Source organism: Rhamphochromis longiceps, linkage group LG5, assembly GCF_057381845.1.
Source record: "Rhamphochromis longiceps isolate RC_006_pf linkage group LG5, R_longiceps_female_GT1.1, whole genome shotgun sequence".
Taxonomy (NCBI): domain Eukaryota; kingdom Metazoa; phylum Chordata; class Actinopteri; order Cichliformes; family Cichlidae; genus Rhamphochromis; species Rhamphochromis longiceps.
Window position 1 is genome coordinate 16043264 of NC_140561.1, and position 20441 is coordinate 16063704.

At 42.3% G+C, this 20441-nt stretch overlaps 1 protein-coding gene across 4 annotated transcripts in view; it reads right to left on the reverse strand.

Annotated features, from left to right (window-relative positions):
• The window catches only part of plxna1b (plexin A1b), a 188170-nt gene that overhangs the window by 69612 nt on the left and 98117 nt on the right, over positions 1-20441 (reverse strand). For all 4 annotated transcript variants that reach the window (XM_085406125.1, XM_085406123.1, XM_085406124.1 and 1 more), the window contains exons 5-9: positions 16827-16927; positions 14842-14965; positions 13499-13652; positions 12348-12447; positions 5501-5615 (exon numbers count right to left, since the gene is read on the reverse strand). In XM_085406125.1, the coding sequence (XP_085262251.1) occupies positions 5501-5615; positions 12348-12447; positions 13499-13652; positions 14842-14965; positions 16827-16927 (594 nt within the window). The remainder of the gene's footprint in view (positions 1-5500; positions 5616-12347; positions 12448-13498; positions 13653-14841; positions 14966-16826; positions 16928-20441) is intronic.

The following is a 20441-nucleotide window of genomic DNA, read 5'->3' on the forward strand; positions in this document are numbered from 1 at the left end:
TTGGAGAGCATTTGGAAAATAAATTGTGTCACTCTGAATGTAATCTGCTGCTCGTTACAGCCAGACTTTCTCTGTTTAACTCCCTGCCCTTGTCTCTGTTTCTTTACATTTTCCCCCCTCTACTCGTTCTGTTTGCATCTGGTCTCAATTACAGCACCTCTAGTCTGCCTTTGGTTTGTCTCTGGTGAAATATATGCACAATTGAAAGTGCTGCATTGTTTTGGAGAACTGCATGAGGGATATTGCATTCCACCTCCACCCATTTCCTAATTTATTTGCTCCCTCTTCACAGCATTATTTATATTTTATTAAATATGGCTTAGGCACGTCTCCTCATACTGAGCAGAAACTCACATGTGGGGGTGTGTTTATGCAAGTTCAGCTATGAGCTACATGGTGCACCGAGGTGGAGAGAGGAATTCAACAGAATAAAAAGGGAAATTAGGTATTGCAACAGATGAGCAAGTAAAGAAAGACAAACGGATCTGCATGAAGGAACAGTATGGGTAAAGGAGGGAGAAAAGGGAAAAAAGGAGTGTACATAGAGGAGAAAACAGATATTACTAACAGATTAATACACCAGGATGGAGCGATACAAAGCAAAAAAAAAAAAGAAAGAAAAGAAAAAGATGGATATTATTCAGCCAGTCTTTTCTCCACCTCACCCATATAACCCCTGCAGCCCTGTGCTGCTGGTTGTGCTCTGTCCTGATAAGAGCCAGTGACAGTCACACACAAACACACACTAAAGCAGTATAGTCAAACATGCATATATATCCATGCACCAGGCAAGGCGCCTCAAGCAGCCTTGGCCTATGGCCTAGTGTGTGTGTTCTGCTCAGTGTCTGAGCACCAGCCAGGGCAAACACAGAGTGCCAGAATGTCACCGTCCGGGGCCTCACACCTCCATCACAAATAACCCCATCAGCCATTGTGTGTGTGTAAAAGAGAGCGTGAAAACAAACATTAAGCATGTGTTTCTGTGGCTGTTTAAGAATGTGGGAGCAGGCTGTATGCTTTAAGTGTATTTGGTTAAGAGTGTGTGAGGAAAAGCCATCACTTGAGAAAATGTGTCACTGTATTGTTGCACAGCCGATATGCAGCATCTCTTCTTAATCGCTGGTCAGTGTGTCACAGACTAACATTTGAGTAAATGGCTTCAAGTGTTTGTTAATGTGTCTCCTACCACCACTGCTCTGTTTCGATATGCACAGTGCCCACACTTATAGCACATAAACACATCAATATGTGTTAATAGAATATCTTACCATTTACCCCACATGCACACCCCTATTTTCTTCATCTCACCTCTCTTGCAGATGTACAGAAAACCACTTATTTAGGACAGTAAAAAAAAAAACTGGTACAGCTTAAATTTTGCTTCACCTATCCAGAAACAGTGCAGGCTCTCTTACACGTTTTCTGGCAAAATCTAATCCGACCTTCCTGTTCTCGAGTGTGATCAGCAGTTTGCACCTTGTTGTAAACTCTGTGTAGTTCACTTCATTCACGAAGGTGTGTCTTGATTGTAGACTTGGATGATGACATGCCGGCCTCCTCAAGAATCTTCTTAACTTGACTACATGTGGTGAAGGTGCTTCACCTCAAAAACAAGTTCAACAATTGTAAGCAACTCCAGATTTTTTTTCTGTCCAACTTATCTTCAAATAATGAGGGAACAGGACTCACCTGCTATAAACCTGCTTGACAATCAACAGTTAATGCACTACTTTTGTTAAAACTCTTGAATTGAAGCAGAAAGTCTGCATTTCCATCACATCTTGAGTCTTCATTCATATTCACTCTGATGCCATACAAAGTCAAAATTACAAAAATCCTGTTATTGTCCAAATACCTATGGGTCCTAACTGAATGCATTATTCAGGATCAGTGATTTAAGTCAATGCTGGTTAGCTCCCAGACAGAAAATAGCCTCGTGAATTGGTCCATTTCATTTTTTCCCCCTTTCTCCATTTTTAGTGTCCAAAATGGATCATACATTAAATGAGTATTGCACGGGCACAGAATACTAGCACTCACTGCTATCTCTAGCTATATACTTAGCATGCACGTGCGGCAGAACTACTGATCTACTCATCTAACGCTCACTATAAAAGCACACATTTCCCAAAATTCACGCACATTACTAGATGAGGGAAAAAAAGACTTTTGGGTTAAAAAGCAGCAGCCTCGTACCCACAAATCTCAATCAAGTTAACCACCTCCTTGATTGCTCGAGTGAGACTGAGCCTTGCTTTGCAGCAAAATAAACACGTAAGTATGTCTTAACATACCTGAGCCCAGCCACCCCTAACCTTGCCTGGCACTCATCAAGGCTCACAATAACAGTTTATTTCCATGGGTGTGGAGAGGAGAGGAGAGGAGAGGAGAGGAGAGGAGAGGAGAGGAGAGGAGAGGAGAGGAGAGGAGAAATAAAGGAAGCAATCAAGTTCCTCAACAAATGAGAGGAGACAAAGAAAGTTAAAATTCCTCTAGAAGAAACAGGAAATAATTCATCAAGGAGACCTTCTTCTTTCCTCCCTCTCCAGCTTTTTTTTGTTTGTTTCTAGAATAAAGTAACTCCTACTCCTCTCCCGCAATTTTCCGCCCGAATGCTCCTTAATTTGAGGATTTGTTTGTTGTGCCATTGGAAGCATTGTTGATTCATGCATATTTGATTTGGAAATGTCACTCATTATATTTATTTCCTCTCTGCTTACTCTGTCTTTGCCTCACTTTGCTCCCTCTTTTGACACAGTCCATTCACAAAAAAGAACAACACTTTCACTCTTTAGTTGGCTTATTCAAAACCTTTTAGCAGGATTTTCATTCTTTAAACTTGTTTATTTATTTATTTATTTACTTTCTCCCATCACAATGTAATTTGGTGGAACAAATTACAGATGGATGAGATAGCACTGGAGTGCTGGTTTTGTGAGAACGCAAACTAAAGTGTGTGTGTGGGGGTGGGGGGTGGGGGGGGGGGGGGCAACAAACCCATCCTCTGGTTGCCATGGTAACAACATTTAGAAATCGTCAGATGATAGGATGAGGGGGAAAAAATGAAGAGAATTAAGGTTATAGAAAAAGAAATCTTATGTACACCTGTCTCAATTTTCTTTTAAATACTTAAAATAATGGTGCTTGTTTTTTGTTTTATTGAAACAGTGGTTAAAAAAAGGGAACTTCATTCGTTTTATGTCATGCTTCGACTTGTGATCAGCTACCGTCTAGTGAGTAGAACTCCACTTACACCACAGAGTCAGCTGGGCTCCCATCAACCCTGTGTAAACGCTTCTATCTGATTTCTATCTGCCTGAAAATGAGTCCTATCCAGTCCTATCTACTGTGTGTGAGAGTGTTAAAGGTCTGAGTAAAATGCCTGCCATCAGGAGAGCAGATTTCACTCTTATGTTTAACACTGCTTTTTGTATTCAGGATGAAGCTAGAGCATAAAACGAAACAAAAAGGGATTGTCGGGTGTCTAAATTAGGGGTGCAAGCATATTTGAACACAAACACCCATCCCTGATGTCATGCAATCCCAAGAGGTAAAACCATGAGGTGGATAAGAAAGCGAGGTAAAAATCTCTGTAGTCCTTTCCTTTTTTTTTAAAGCAATGTATATTTTGTACAGCTAGCACAGAAAAAATGGATGAGAAAAAAAAAACATGTGGAGACTGAGCATCAAAGTGGAGATGAGGTAGAGAGAGAAGGACCTGGAGAGGAGAAGGATAAGCCTAGCCTACAGGAAGAGCTGTACTTTTGGGGCACTGAGAGCGCAACTAATGGATAAGGCAGCTAAGAGAAGGATGATGAATGACTTTGTGAATATGTATCTACATGTGTGTGTGTGTTTGTTGTAAGAATGTTTATACTTCGGTTGGATAAAAGACAAAACAGTACTTGTGTGTTTATGCTGTGTGTATGTGTGTGTGCGTCTGTGTGTGCGTGAGAGAGAGAGAGAGAGAGAGAGAGAGAGAGAGAGAGAGAGAGAGAGAGAGAGAGAGAGAGAGAGAGAGAGAGAGAGAGAGAGAGAGAGAGAGAGAGAGAGAGAGAGAGAGAGAGATGGTGCAGATGATGGTTTCTCTTGTGGAGCATGTGGTCGGTGGTTTCTTGGGCAGACGAGGTGACAGGAGAGGTCTCTCTGTCCACATGCCACTGTCAGCCGATCTGTCTATCCCTTTTGTTTTCCTGCTGTCTTTCTCACTCCGATAATCATCCTCTTTATACGCAGCAAATGCCAACATTTGAAATCCTCATAGTTTGAGATTTATTTTTAAAAGACTTGCTCGGTTAGTCATTAAATAATGTCCAGCTACTTAATTTCCTGTCAAACATCTGATAAACTCATGTAAGCTTATTCAGTTCCAAATCTTACTCTAGCACATGCTATGCCTCAGACAAAAATTATCCTATCATTCACCAGTGTTACTGAGTTTATATGTTTACTTGCTTCCAGCTTTCCTCTGTTTTTTTCCCCCCTTTCATCCCTGCAGGCCTTTCCTGTTTATCCATCCGTTGCCCCTCTGGCCTCTCTCGGCTCAGAGTATGCTAGCCAGCGCTCTCCCTGTGCCTTGCAGATGGGTGCACTAATCCGCTAACGTTAGCTCCATGAGCCGTGAAGGCTAGGTCGGTGTCTTGTTTTGGACGGGCACTGAGGCTGCGGTTTAACTTGCTAGCATTTGGGATTCTGCACAGCTCAGGTTTGAGGGAAGAGAAAGACGAAAGTAAATAAAGGTCGACCAATTAATAAAGGCCGGTGATTGGGGCTGGCTGACAAGGGGGGACTTTAATCTGCGTAGAGATAACAGCGAAAGTCAGACCACAATATAAGGCGATGGAATCGTGTATATGTGTATGTGTGAAGCATCAATCAGACAAAGCACAGGCATGACTGTCAGTCACTTGGGAGTGCAGTGGATTTACATGCGCAAGTCCACAGAGGAGATGAGCGTTTCAGTGCATTTTTCTGTGTGTGTTAATATATACAGGACTGTGTTTGGTGTGTGTGAGACAAAGAAACTAGAAAACCACCCTGAAAACATAACACGGCTCTGCATCTATCACTAATATCCTTGTTTATACTCCAGCAGTTGACAAACACTTGTTATGCCTTGCATGATGCCTGCTGTAGCTGCCAGAAGGCACGATTGATATTAGCTTTTATGCTAATGCAGCATTTGGCTATGTAAGAACAAGGCAGTATTTCCATAGACATTCATTCATCCAAGCCTGCTTATGGCCTTATGGGCCACGACAGAATTATTGCTGCACAGTACACAAGCTGTTGTCACTGTGCCAAAAGCCACTATCACACATACAGACAGCAGACACACGAAGCAGGATAATATGAGGAGAAAACCACAGTGAGGGTGTGAAAGTAAAGGTAGAAGCTGGATGCTGTATGTGTCAAATCGATAGATAACAAATATACATGCAGCAGAAGATGTTGCAGTGGAGTGACAGCAATGTGCACTAATCTGCTCAATGAATCTTACCTCAGAGTTGTTGACACGGCCCTCCTGAAAAGAGCAGTCGTTGGCATTCTGGGTGCACATGTGGCGGTACTTGCACCAGTGGCATGGGAAGGAGCCATTTACACAAGAAAGACAGCTAAAATGGAGAGAGATTAAAAGAGAAAAGAAGTTAACAGGGTCACCTGACTTCTTACTTCAGGCTCAGTCATTGCACTGCTTTACAGCATCATTTGTTATGGCACAGACACAGAAAAAAGTGAAACTGGTCCATCAGTTTCTATCAATAACCTGATCTAACTTGCTGGAAGAAGACTGCATGTTATTTTATTTTCTCTTTATTCTGTCATCTCTCTTCATTAAGCATATGAAATTCGCTTATGGAACGGACTGTGTTTGGGATGTGTGGTCTGTCACAATATGTCATTTCTTTTTTTCCCTCCCCTTTGTAGGGAAAAACGTGAACAGCAGCAGGAAAACAGAAACCAAATGCCTAACTGTGTGATAGCTGTGTTTTCTGCCTGCTTTTTGGAGCAAGCTACTAGAGCCCAGTCGTCTAGATAGGCTAAGATGCTGAGACCCTTATTTATGAAGGGTGCCAATGGTGCCTCGGCACATTTGCAAAGAGCAAGAGACAACCCGAACGGCAGCACCGGGTATTCATAGGCTACGCCCTCGAACGCAAACCTCAGAAAGTGCTTGTGGTTCGGGTGTATAGCCACATGAAAAATAGCACGTCTTAGATCAATCAATCAATCTTCCAGGCCAACTGCATTTAAAAGCTGCCTCAGTGTTCAAGACCACTTGTATTGCTCTTTTCTGCAACAGTGCACTTATTTCCTCTTCAGTATCACTGCAGCCTCCTTGCGAACAGCAGTTTTTATCATTCTGCAGAAACGAAACCGCTTGACCCGGAACTGCAGAAAGTAACCCATAGCAACGGCTCGCACCACCCACGGTGAAGGGGCGCAAGTGTGCCAGCTGTGAGCAGCCAGCCAAGCTAACCTGCAGCAGCTTGGGAACTTAGGAACATGTACATTCATGCAGTTGTTTGAAGGCACCTATATTGGGGCACGACAATGAAAATACAGCGGGAACACTCGATGTGGTCACCTGAAAATTGAACACACCTGGAATGGGTGCTTCTGGGCCTGTGAGAGCTAGCTGTAGGCTTTCATATGACGTATTGGGAGGATGTCGCGCAGAGCGACACATCGCGCTATATGTGCAGGCGGAGCAGTGCACATGCACGCCATAGGTCGTCCACCTTAACCTCCTAAGACCCAAACTCTTCCACAGCATGCATTTTTAATTTCTCTTTGATATTTGGGCTGATTGGCCCGATGAATGTAAAAACAAAGAATTACCAGATTTTTTTTTTTTTACCTTATTTTTGTGAAAAATCAGAGCCACATATGAGGATATTCATTTAAAATTTTGATAGAACAGTAGCAGTATAATGTCCTCGTAAGCGGGTATCAGGCCCTTGTAGAGCAAAATTTAGTATTTTGGTCTAAATAACCCAAAATGTGACGTCCACATATGTGGACGGCAGGTCCTAGGAGGTTAAAGGCGTGAATATAGGTTTCTTCAGCAGGACACACGGAGCCGTGATATCTCATACTTATGTGTTGCACCATTTGAATCAACTGAAAGGGAACCAGCAGACTGAAAATAAAATGTAAAACAGGGCTGGGATAATATAGTTTGAATACAGTGGTAACACCACACTGACCAATACAAAAAGAATGTATTGATATAAATAAATATTTTAATGCTATTTAAATCTTTTTTCCTCAAAACCCTCTTTTTCCACTTGTTTTTTGCCACCCCGTTTCATATTCTCTCTCATATATTCTTCCCATCTTCCAGCTAGCTATCTAACATATGTACCCCCCTCCCTCGTTCCCTCATTCATCACTCCCCACTTGCTTGTAACTGTCCACTGCTTGCTGCCTCTATATGTTCAATAATCTTCCTCAAACTTGGCCTCTCCGTATACATTTCCCTCCAGTCCTTTATTCTGTCAGTCTTTTAAAATCTACCTCTTTCTGTCACTCCATTTCTGCCCCTCTCGCTCTTTTCAACTCTTTCATTCACCCTCTCCCCCTTCCCCTTTGTCTAAACCCCTCTTTCATCCGTGGGACTAAGAGTGCTTCACGATTTTGAATTCACCTGCTTTAACTGAGGCGAGGTGCAGACAGACAGGCTGAAAGATGAGAGGAAGGAAAGAGGGAAAGAGAGAGAGAGAGAGAGATCAAAAGCAGGTGGATTTCCCTGACAGAGATGTAGACGCCAGGTATCGTGGGAGAGATGGGAGAGGGGGGGTAAAGGGGGTGAGAGGTCTCACAGGAGAGCGAGGAAACATTAGGCTGGAAGTGGGGAAGCGTTTATGAGTCTGTATCCACCATCTAAAGGGACCTGTAAGGGACAGCCAAACAGGTTTAAGAGCAGTTTATCTACAAGGCATCATGCTATTGGTGCTCTCTTACTCCTCGAGAGATGCTTAGCCACTTGGTATCTCATTTATGTGTACTGCATAATCTAATGTAACCATTATGACTTAGCAAATAAAATTGTTTCATTTTATTACAGAGCTTACTAAAGCCTTTTGTCTTCGGCATGAACTTAGTTAGAGATTATTCTGTGACTCATTTCAGCTACTGAGCTTTGTGTGAGCATATGGTTTATTGGAAAGACAATAAAATACTACATTTAATATAAGTAAGCTGGGAAAGCGAGCAGGTTGATTCGTATTCAGCCTCATCCACCAGGTATAAATTTGTGCCTCTGCCTGAATGACTCCTGACAAGCTCTCAAGTGTGTTTTAACCCTGTGTAAAATGCGAGCTCCCCTTCCCCACAGCAAATGAAAAATGAGGGTCTTAACTTGTGAGCACTGAGATGGAGCCCATATATGAATCCATCAAACCCTGATGTGGATTCATTTGGATCAATTAGGGCCACTCGTTTGTTAGGTGCACGTTTTAAGCGATCGTTTCTAGCCCAGACCCCTCCTTTTGAGCAACATCAGATGCTCGAGCTTAATTCAATCCCACTGCCTCTTTAATTGACCAATTTAGCATTGTGCTGACAGAAGCTGTCCATTTAGAATAAAAGATGTGCAGCTAAGGAAATAACAGGCCTCTTAATACCACACAAGAGCAAATAGGAGATTTGTCAATGTTGCCAACAAATGGAGGGAAAGCGATTAGGCGACGCAAGGTTACCATACAGTGCTGAGAGTCAAAGAGCAGAACTGGGATTTTAGCTCAACACTGTGTCCCAAAGGAAGTTGCAAGAAACAGAGGAAGGGCTGTCAATGCTGGACAAAAGACCAGAAGACATTACTGGTGCAAGACAAATGAAGGAGAGGTAAGTTAGTCATGCTCATGGCGTTGCTTGTTAGGGTTTCTTCTCTTGCTAACAAATACTATTTTTAATGTCAATGAATACCTTTTTTGGATTAGAGTTCATCAAAATACAGTACAACACCAACTTAACACAGCAGGTAACTAGAACCAGACAGTGAGCAGTACAAAGTGTAGTTAGTAATTCACACCAGTTAACACATCTGTCACTAAACCCCGATAATAATCCTTTATATCTGTTTTTTTTTCCTTTTTCTTTTATTCATGTCAAATCAGCCTTGTTAGTGTACCAACGACTTTGAAATAATGAGCAAAATATCAGCATGTAACTACTGCCAACTTTTAGTGACTTTTATGGTTACGCCCTTTGAAATAAAAGGCGTCGCCCATTATGCGTGCCACCCAAGGCCAGCAGTAGGCCCTGTCTGACAACCCCCTACTGTTCGCTCTTTGGTTCCTCCAAGTAACCAGGACCCCCTGTAACGAGCTGCCTTAGGATTTCAAGGTCTCTCTTTTAGGCTTGGTGCACACCCTTTTAATAAAAAGCCCACCCAGGGCAATTTGAGGACGTTCAATTCTAGTGTCCAGAGGTGGGCTCTTTTCTTCCGAGCCCCCGATAGCGTCCTTATTGCTCCTTCCTGTCACTCCCCATCGCCTGTAGCCACTCAGAGCCTTTGAGCGGCTGGAGACACGCTGCCCGTATGTCCACGCTCATAATGCTAATTTAATCCGCTCATATTCAGATGCTAATGGAGATACGCTAGCTTTGCAGCAGCAGTGGCCAAACACAATAGACTGACTTCCTCCTCTCTCTTCTCCTTGGTCAGTTTGGAGTGTTAAACACAATCAGCTCTCCTCGTGAGCTGCGTTTGACACTTGTGCACTTGGCAAAATGAGTTATTTATTGGTCACGATTCATTTGAAAGAAGTGGAGGTGAATAATTTAACGGCCCTCCAGAATAGTCTTTTCTATCATTACTGCATCCCTTCAAAATTTGAGAGGGATTGATAAAACACATAGGGACTAATGCTCGTGCACATAAATCTATTAATGCGTTTACAAGAGTGTTTACAAGAAAACAAGGCAGTCTATGTGGGCCATTCATTTTATAATTACTCCAAACCTTTCTGGCTTTATTCTTCTACCATTTTCTCCATCACAAAACCATGCCCCTTTCTTGTTATCAAATTTAATACATTTTCTTTCTCCAAAGAGCACCCTCAATCACACAACAAATGATCCAGACACTGGCCAAGCCACATTAACCATATTAAGAAAAGGTGCTTCATGTGGCCTTATTCAGACACCCAAACTCTAATTCATTTCCAGACTGTATGCTCTATCTTTATTAAATGGGGGGCTGTGGAATGAAAAGGAGCGTATGGAAATATTTAATTAAGGAGCAACCATGGCCGCGGGTGATTTTCTATTTCAATCTCAGCAACCCTTAAACTGAAACAGTGGGAATTCTAATTATATTAGTACTGCTATGCAAATTTATGGCATTTTTGAAAAGGCAAGGGCCACGACGCAATCAGTTGAGTAAATAAAAAGGTGGGGTGTGTGTTGTTTTTAAAAAAAATTTGTTTTGGTGTTTTTTTGGTTGGGTGTGGGTGGAGGGGGGGGTATTAGCACGTGAGATTAAACTGTTGGCAAAGCAATTCCAGTGTGCATTTATACTCCAGCATACAAGCCTAGACAGCAGGAAGTACAACATGATGCTGAGGAGGAAAAAAGAAAGATGCGTGGGAATTCACTCACAGCTAATGCTCGCAATTCTGCTTCTGAATGTTTCGAGAATGTCTGCTTCCTGCATAGTGTAAGAGCCTGCAGTATTTTAAGTTCAAGGCCATTAGAGGAAAGCCCAGCTCTGCAAAGAATGACCAAGCATTCTGGAAACAGGGCCTTGCATGTGGCTGTGCGGGCCTGAACTGATTACACCAACAACATTACCAGTCTGATCTCATCAGATGGCAAACACTTACGCCTGGGGGGGAACAGCGGGTATGCGGGACATAGTGCCAGCTCCAAATGGAATTCTTATCTCAGCATCTCTCTTCACCATCAGCGTCGCTGCAGAAGATGCAACGTGCCCTACCTCTAACTTCGTTAAACATGTCCATTACATCACTCAGAGGTTGTATTAGATCAGAACAGGGAGCGGACTTAATCAGAGTTCATTGGGCTAATATCGTCACACGGGCAACTCTCTCGTCTCTGTCACTTCTCGTACTTTTTCAATCGATTTATGAGATCAGTGACATGTTAGAATATCTGATATGATATCGAATTTTACAAAAAGGTGTCCTACTATATTTGTTTTCGTTATTAACATGAGATGTGATGCAAGATGCACCCAAATACCCAAAAAGACATTGAGAGATAACACCGACATTATGGGGTCCTTGTGGGAGATGAATTAACTGTGAGTTGACATCGTAAACCACCACACCCTTAACCAGCTGAGCTAATCATCGTTGCCGTGGCAGGGGATTTGTGTACAAGAGCAGGGGGTTGGGTTAAAGGTCACAGTAACGGATTAGGTGTCCAAGACAGTTGGGGTTTCAGTGAGCGGTAAGTGCAGGAGTGGAGTAACACTGCACGTGTATGTCTGTGTGTGTTTGTAGACAATCCTCGAAGGAGGCTCATCCTGCATCCAGAGGGAAGCCAGGATGGAGCCCTGTGGTACCCCAGGGGCCCCCAAGCCATCTGCTGCCCCAAGGCTAATACCCCAGCAGACGTTTCAGCCTCCCCTAGATCAGCCCCGATTGAGCAGGAGGGAGGGTATTGTGTTAGGGGGATGGAGGAGTTAGAGGATTCTTTTACCCTGGCAGGGCGCACCAGGCTTGTGGTAGGACTGACCTAAGGGTGTGGCTCTATGGGTGGTAGAGATTTTCAGCAGAAGGTGGATTAGGAGAGGCAGTGAACTGCAACTAGGCACAGAGAGCTGAGGGCATCTGGAGTGTGAAGGAGACCAACTCATTGGAAGAGGCACAAGATTTGATTCACACCGTTTCAGTATTATCATATTTGCTTTGATCTTTTTGGGGTAAATAAGTGCCAGGCTGACAATGTCATTGCTAAAAACGCCAACTGTATTTGTTTAATCAAGCGGGTAAAAAACAAAATAATTAAGGTAGAGTCCAAAATTTTGAGCCATTATGACAGACCACTATGCAATGAATTAATCATGCAAGTACCATTAGTGTGTGTTGTGGGATATGATAAAAAGAGTAGAATTACCATCGCATGTCCCGATCGTTTCTCATATATGGCACATTTGATTTTTCTCTTCAACTGTAACATAAGCCTCCCGTGGAGGTCCGAGGGGGGGAGATAGATGTGTGTGTGTCTCTAACTGTTTCTCTCATGGACAGTAACATGAGACAGCCTATGGTACGAATGGACAAAGAGGCCATTTCTTAAAAGAGCAAGAGGGAAAAGACTAAAACAACATTTTCGCCCATCAAACTAGAAAACATGTCGTCACTGTCACTTACGACTGATGGACGCTGCAGTTGTAGAAGACAAAGTCGACACTGGCAAACTTCTTGCCCGTCTCCTTGGACTTCAGGTAAAGTTTCACCACCCGCTTGTCACCTGCATATCAGAAACAGGGAAGCAGCCAGATTAACAGTTATTCTGCTCTCTCTGAAGGCTTAAAAGAGAAAAGTCCAAGTCAAACACATTAGCAAACAATTACATTTGTATCTAAAAACTACTTTAAAAACAGAATAAACACGGGCGTAAATTAAAACAACTTATTTGTCGATACAGAGTGACACTTCTGTATTCCACTTTTGTGCCCTTAACAGATAACACATACACAAAGACATACTGCAGCCTAGCAACACACTACTCATGTCACACCCACAGTAGGGTGGCATTAAAAATAGCAGCACCAATCAGTGTTTGGATGCCAAGGCTGATGAGAACTCATAATGGGGCATAATGGGCTCAGTTGAAGAACTACTGTGATGTTGCTTTGAGGAAACTTAGTGCTCGCTATGTGACATGTTTTCGGTGCTTTGAATGCGAATACAAAACAAGTTTTTTTATTACCATCTTTGTGGTGTGACAGAATTGGACATAAAACAGGTGCATAATCTCTGGGAAAAAAATGATGTCGATATTTTTAAACATTACGCTAAACCACACTGAAGTTGCTGCTTTGAAATGAAGTTAAGCACAAAACCAGTCTTTCAGATAAATAAAATGAAAGTGACATCAGTGCACAATGGTTGATAATGGGAATACAAAAACAGTTCTATTTTCAGTAGATAAAGCTGGACTTGTGTTTAGGCTTCAGAAAGCGAGTGTGTGGCTTTTATTGAAACTGACAAGGAATACTGAATATAGACATGCAAAGCAAATCAACTAGTAACATTACAATTCTGTTCTAAAGCTCAAGTGTACTACAAGATCCTTTAGGAGGGCACACATCTGCTACATCTGATGGTGAATATACAGTACAGAATGGCATGGAAATAAGATGATCAAGAGGCCAAAGAAACCAACAAAGATGTATCATAAAGATTTTGTGTCTACATTCTTCAAGCATGTCACCAAAACTTGCCATAACCCTAGCCACACATCTCATTGGGTGCTACCACCCAATGACCTCATCACTCATTGCCCTTCCTGCCCTGACCTTTGTTTCGAGTGATTGGGGCGATGTCCCGGGCAGAAGGAGACAGGCAGAAGATGTGTCCACCCTGGATCTGTCCCTCTGTCTCCACATAGTCCTCAAAGGAGCAGTTGACCCCCGCTGACAGATCGGGCACATTGCGAGCTTGGAGGACCAGCTACGGGTGGGAGGGGGAGAGGGAGAAGGAGAGAGCAAGAGCGACAGAATCAGTACCCAGTGCTTGATCAATGGAAGGACACGGTGTACATGGATTGTTATAAGATATGACATGAGGGTTAATGGCTGTTGGGACAGAAGGGGAGTGATACATGGGTATGTGTATGTGTGACAGTTACAGGAATAAAAGAGTGAGCGCATGTGCGTATGCATGTGTGCATCAGTCACTGGAGTGGCCATTTCGAGCAAGGTTAATGTGTACAAGTTAATGTGCAGAATGAAAGCGAGGCTAACTGTAATCAGTCAAACCTATATGATTACACCAAGGAGCCACTGATGGAACGAGACCTCGAAAAGCTCAGAGTAAGAATTACGAGGGCACGGAAAGCAGATTTCTAATTAAATCTGCTGTAAATATTCAAAAGTGACTTTTTTGGTGTAATTTCCTAAAGAATCCATGACATAAGATTGCATTTATATCCCAGTGAAAACTGGCAACACTGTACACCAGATATAGAGACGCACACCGTTTCTTGCTTTGCTCATTTCTCTGTAATTCCATTATGTTGTACCAATTTGATGATAGGACGAATTCAATCATTTTACCAAAAAACTGATAGTATCTAACAAACGTCATATTAGTACAAATTAATGAACAAAGCTCATTTGTCTTAAAAAAAAAAAAAAAAGGCACAGTGGACACAGAAGATTTCACAGAGCTATTGAGAAGGTGAACGTTAACTATAACGTCACCTTTAAATAAACCAGCTACTTATCTGCTGAAAAATCCTCATGCATCATACAACCAGCCTAAACCATTTTGAGACGACACTAACCTTAGTTTGGCATTTTGGGAAATGCCACCCTGTCTCTGTCAAATAACAGTAACTAAATCTGTCTACCGGCACCTCTAAAGCTCACTGATTATTATGTTATGTTATGCTTGCTCGTTTAGTCTGAAAACAACAACATGACATTTTAACAGCGGGTTACGTGCCAGGCCATTTCTTGGCTGCACCCGACAACTTTGCCTCGCTTCACCAAGTTAGAGTGGGACACACAACCTTACACTTTATTTTTATACCAGTGAAGACATAAATCTAATGTTTAGGAGGTTTTTGAGTTCTGGCCATTTTATAGTCTTTCTGCTCAAGTAAGATATCTGTGTGCACTGAAACAGGAAGACATACCTGGACTTCAGACATCGTGACAGAAATATTTCTCGGCTGAACAGTTAGCTCCACACACTGTCTCTGGTCAGAGGCAAACCTCTGAGGCTCTCCTGCCCGCTCACAGTGGTCCTTACGTGAACATCTGGGAAACAGCAAGACAAGAAGCGAAAGATTAAAAAAGATGAAAAATGTATAGTAATTACAAGAAGAAAGGTAAGGAGAACGGGGTAAAAGAAAATGAGCTTGACAAGAGGTGAGAGGAGGAAAGAGGCAACAGTGGACACAAGAAACTGTTAAACTAATATGACAATCATATTAAGATGATAAACACACAGCCATCACAGTCACACAGAAACGGGAGCAATAATAAAAGACAAATAGGCTAATAGCTTCCCCCAGCCATTACTGTAGGGCTTTAGATCATTACCTTATTGGTCGTGACATTTGTGCAAGAACTGCCAAGCTACAAGACCAATCAGCTCACCTCATCTTTTCACTTTACAGGCCCACCCAATTCACACTTCTCAGGAGATGTACAGGCGATCGTTAAAGTTTCCCTGAACACTAAAAAATGATGCAATTTCCTACCAGATGCATATCAAAGGGGTCAGCAATTTCACCCACGCTTATTAAAAGCCAACTGATCGTGCTAAAAATCAGCATTCAGCCCCGTATCGTAGTGGCTTTACTATAAGCAATTCATAATGCATTAGCTATCACTTTCACCTTTGCGCTAACAACATCTGGTCCCAGCGGTGAGAAGAAAATGCTGATGCAGCGTACTGCAAGTCCTTAACAATAATAGAGAGCCAGAAAAAATGCTAACTGCTTCCTTCATACAGCGGTGCCCCCATTCCCTCATTTAGTTAGCCTTCACTCACGGTCGGGAAGAAAAAGCTGTCACCAAGCACCCACCTGAGAGTCCCTGACATACACACACTGTAAGGCATTAGCAGAAAGTAGAAAGATTTGTACACCTTTTCTTATTAGGAACCCTTTTCCCTTCTACTGCTCTTCTGATGTGTGCGACTGTGTATTCGTGTGAATGAAGCGTTTCCCCCGTTTCAATTCCATGTGTCCAAATGGCGGGCTGTCACTGAATTAAGTCCATCATGACTGTATGTGTAATTTCAAATGTGTGATAGTCTCCTGAAATGGGTAAAAACAAGTAGTTTGTGTATGTGCTTGTGCATGCCTTGAGGAGAGACGGTTTGGTGATACGTACTATAAGTTTAATTAATGTAATGAAGAGATGGCTTTACGCCCAAAGCTTGAGGCATTCCAAATGTGGTTTAACATGCTGTCACCTCTCAATAACATGCAACTGTTCTCGCCTTACAGTGTGTGCACACAAACCTTCCAGTCAAACAGAAAGAATGACGAGATTGCAGGTATAAACAGTGTTAAAATGTATCACTACACTCTTATGAGGGCTAAGCTCAATTTTCCGACTGCAAATCCCTCTATTACATATCTAACCTTAAACAGTAATCTTATAGCAAACAAGACTTAATCCAAAAACCAAAGACCGACAAAGAGACTAATTCTAAAATCTGTAAAATCTGTTCCTGCAAAAGTCTGCAGGTGTACAATACCATGCTCACACACACAAAACTGGCTCAATAACACTGAGAAAAATAGTTCTAATAATGTAAGCTGTCATGTTCTGTAAGTATTTATTGGAAGCATGCAGCAGCTGTAAAATTTAAATTTCCTCTTGAGTGATAATTAAAGGACTAATTTAAGCTTGTTAGAAGAATTTTATTAAATCTATAACAAACATTTACAAAAGAGCTGTTTTAGAGATTAGGGTGTCATCACAGTTTGTTGGGTAAAAGCCTACTAAGTATAATATAAAACTTTTCAGGTTGTTGCTTCCATTCCTAATGTGATCTTCTGAACTAAAACAGCCAACACTGCTTTCTCTGCTATCTACAGTGTAATGCAATAGGCTACATATGAAGTGCACCAGGATGGAGTATGTTAATACGTGCAGCACTTACACATTGTGAAGAACACACCATCCACAGTGAGGGTCTCTGGAGCCCAAACACTCCCCGCAAGTGGTGTACTGCTCACAGCTCTCTACTGGAACTCTCACCACCTACGGAGAGACGAAGCAGGGAAGAGAGACAAGAGATATAGAGCAGGGAGGCAATTAGTGTCTTCACAATCAAACTCATAAAATGAAGAGTATATTCAGCCGGATGGAGGTAAGAATTTGACAGCTTATCAGACTCCTATTTAAAAAATGCAATCAGCAAACAGTTAGTGTGTGTTTGTCTCAGTATGTGTGTTCCTGAGAGAGACTAAGTGCTAGTCGGTGAGAGGTGTATATGTGTGGGTCTTTGTGCTTATATGTGCTGTGGTGAACCATTTCAGCAATGTGTGACAGCCTCCAGTCAAGCATGTACAGGAGAGGCCTCGCAGTGCATCATGGGACAGCTGAAAGGTGAACATGATAAAAGTGCTGTGATTGACAGGTGACCTCAAAAACCAACAGGAGGCAGAGGACCAGAAGGACAGACCCAGTGTGTTTGTGTGTGCGTGCGTGCGCACATGTACGAGGGAAATCTGTACAAAGCCTGTGCAACAAAGCTTTAGTGCATCAATGTGACATTACTCGCGCTGTGTGTTTGTGTGTGTGTACGAGTGTGATGATAGTCTGCAGATGTTGCCTACGAAACCAGATTAAGTGTGCAAGTTTAGCCCTCCACTTCAGTTAAAGGTGACGACAGATTGTTCACAACACAGTCCCAGTGAACGTGAAAGAATGCATGTGTGTTTCAAGATATTAAAAGGTTGAGCTTGTTCAAGAGTGTGACACACCCCGAAAGCAAATGCTGAGAATGTTAGTGGGCAACAAAGTAAGCGTGTGTGTTTGTATCTGTTGCAAGTGTCAGCAAGTGTCAGCACCACATCCAACTTTTCTTCACCATTGGGCCCCCAAGTTGATGATTTGCTGGAAGCCCATTTCATGGTGTGTGTGTGTGTGTGTGTGTGTGTGTGTGTGTGTGTGTGTGTGTGTGTGTGTGTGTGTGTGTGTGTGTGTGTGTGTGTGTGTAAGAAAACGTGAGTGTGTATCAAGTTGCCACTGCAGACTGGTTCTAAATCATGCAGCATAGAGAGGGCCAGCTGATCACTAAGTAAAAGCATTTAACAATCTTTCCCCTGAGTAACACTTTCACATCACACAGACAGATTTAACCATGAGAACCTCATCCAAGTGGTATGTGGAGGGACTAAAGTGGTGTCTTTTTTATGAGGTAGGGATTTGGGGGGGTTGGGGGGCAGAGCGATAAGAGAAAAGAAAAACACGGAAGAGAAAAGAGCAGAGGCCTGAGGCTTAAGATAAAGGTGGTTAGCAGCAGGACGGAAAACAGGTGGACAAAGGAATAGAGGAGTGAAATATTAAACTGGGGCCAGGATTCCTCTGCAAGCTGCAAGTACAACTGAGATATGAGATAGATGTGACATGATGGAACTAATTTCTGCTTCAAATGCCTTGCGGCAAACTGGCTTTGGGGCTTTGTGAAGGCTCACAGGACAGAAAAACAAAAACACTTGACACTATACGCTATCATAGCACTTTCTATCCTCTATTTCCTGAGTGCATATCTATTTGTTTACACTATATGATTCTTGTGCCTATATCACTGTTTGTAGCCATCATCCTGAGCACCTCATCTATTAGTCAATGTAGACCTCAGTACAGTAGATGAAATGACGCAAACAAGATATGGTGCTGGACTGTAAGGCAAACGAGGAAGGTGGTAATCTACTGGAAGTGCTGGCTGCATGGATGAGAAGTCAAAGAGAAGTCTAATGGAAGACAGTGCGAATTGGCAAGGACATTTTGCTGAGTAGATGGGATATGGTGGCAGACGCCTGCTATGTGTCATTGTCAAATTGAGTGTGAGTCTAGTTTTCATCTGCAAGGAGAGTTGAAAGAAGGCTGGAACAGGGGACTGGGTCTTTTGGTGTCTTTGATAATAAAAGAATGACAGAGGGGGAAAGAAGTGTGAATGAATTAAGACATGATGGATAGAAGGGGAGAAAAGCAGCTTGAGTTTAGGATATGTGATTGGACACCTTATAGGAGGTCTCTATGACTCAACAAAAAAATAGGAAATCGAAAGGAAAGAATTATGTGTTCCACATATCATCACATATACCAGCCAATTCCTCCACTCACCGTAATTCACCGTGACTCTGATTAAGGACAATGATCCACATAAATCATACTAACGCTACGGGTCCTTGGTGAGCTAGCATAATCTTATCATGGCCCTGTGTAATGATAGGTATGACCTATTGTTCACATTCGTTCCTACAGTAGCAGTGGTGAAGACACTGTGGGCTCAGCTGAGTGGTAGTGACTCAAATCGTAGGGAAGAAATTAAGAAACTATAGTGGTTGTTTTCCCCAGTGGGTAAATAAAATGCTTTCCAATAGCTATGAAAGTATGTGTATGACATATGATACAAGAAGATACAATAAAATAAATAAATAAAAACCTTAAAAAGAGGTCAGTTTCTCCCTCTGTTAGGAATACAGGCACACACACTTATCCTCACTGTCTCCCTCTTCCTATCTCTCTTGATGGCTCTTTTAATGAAAGCCAATTCCTGACAGCGCGCCACATTACTCCTTTAAATGACCTTATAAACCAAGCCCGCCATCTCCTCTCTCTTGACTTCTCCTTATTTACAATAGCATCCACTGCTGTAGCTCAATTCTCCTTTTCTTGCTCCTACTTCCTCTGTTGTCAACCTTCTACCCTGACCATATCACAATGCCATGACATCTCCTTTCAGCTATAAACTTTCCACCTTTCCCCTTCAATCTGTTTTTACAGAGCGCTATCACCTGCTTTTAAACGTCCAGCTAACAGGCTTTGTGACGGTCACCCCCAAAACCCAGAGGAACTGTAAAGCTTTCAGCGCAGCTTTTCATTGGTTGTAAACTGTAAAGACATAAAAGGATCGGCCTTGTTGCGGCTTCTCTTTTTTTTTTTTTTTTTTTTAAACATTCAAACACAGAGAGAGGCTGGAGAAGAGGAGAGAAGGAGGGGGTGTAGCTGTAGATGTCTGCAAGAAAAGAGACTGGGTTATACTGTCAGGGGGCCAAGAAGAAGAAATCACTGCTTGTTTTCAGTTATTTTCAGATAAATACTTGAGACTGCATCATAATTTGGCAATGCCTGTGCCTCACTATAGAACCACCACCAAATCTCTCGTGCTTAACACTACTTAAAATGGCTGTAATGCTGCAATTCAGCAAACAGTAGAAAGTGCTGAAATTTGATTCTTACAGGAAAGCCTCAAAAGGTTAGCTTGAAGGACATCACTGGGTCAATTTTCCACAGATTCTTCTTAAATGCACACAGCTTTTATCAAAGCAACAATAAAAATCTCAAACACGTGGCTTTTTATTGCTTCTCTACTTTCATCTAAACTTTGTTCTGTGATCTTTACACAAAAAATAACTACACAACATTTTCCTTGAAGTTTTTTTTCCCTTTGCCAACATCTTGGGAGCAGAGATGGGGAAGCAAGGGAGAAAGAAAACAGCAAGATGAGTAGGGTCAGCTCCTCGTCATCATTCCTCTGTGACTT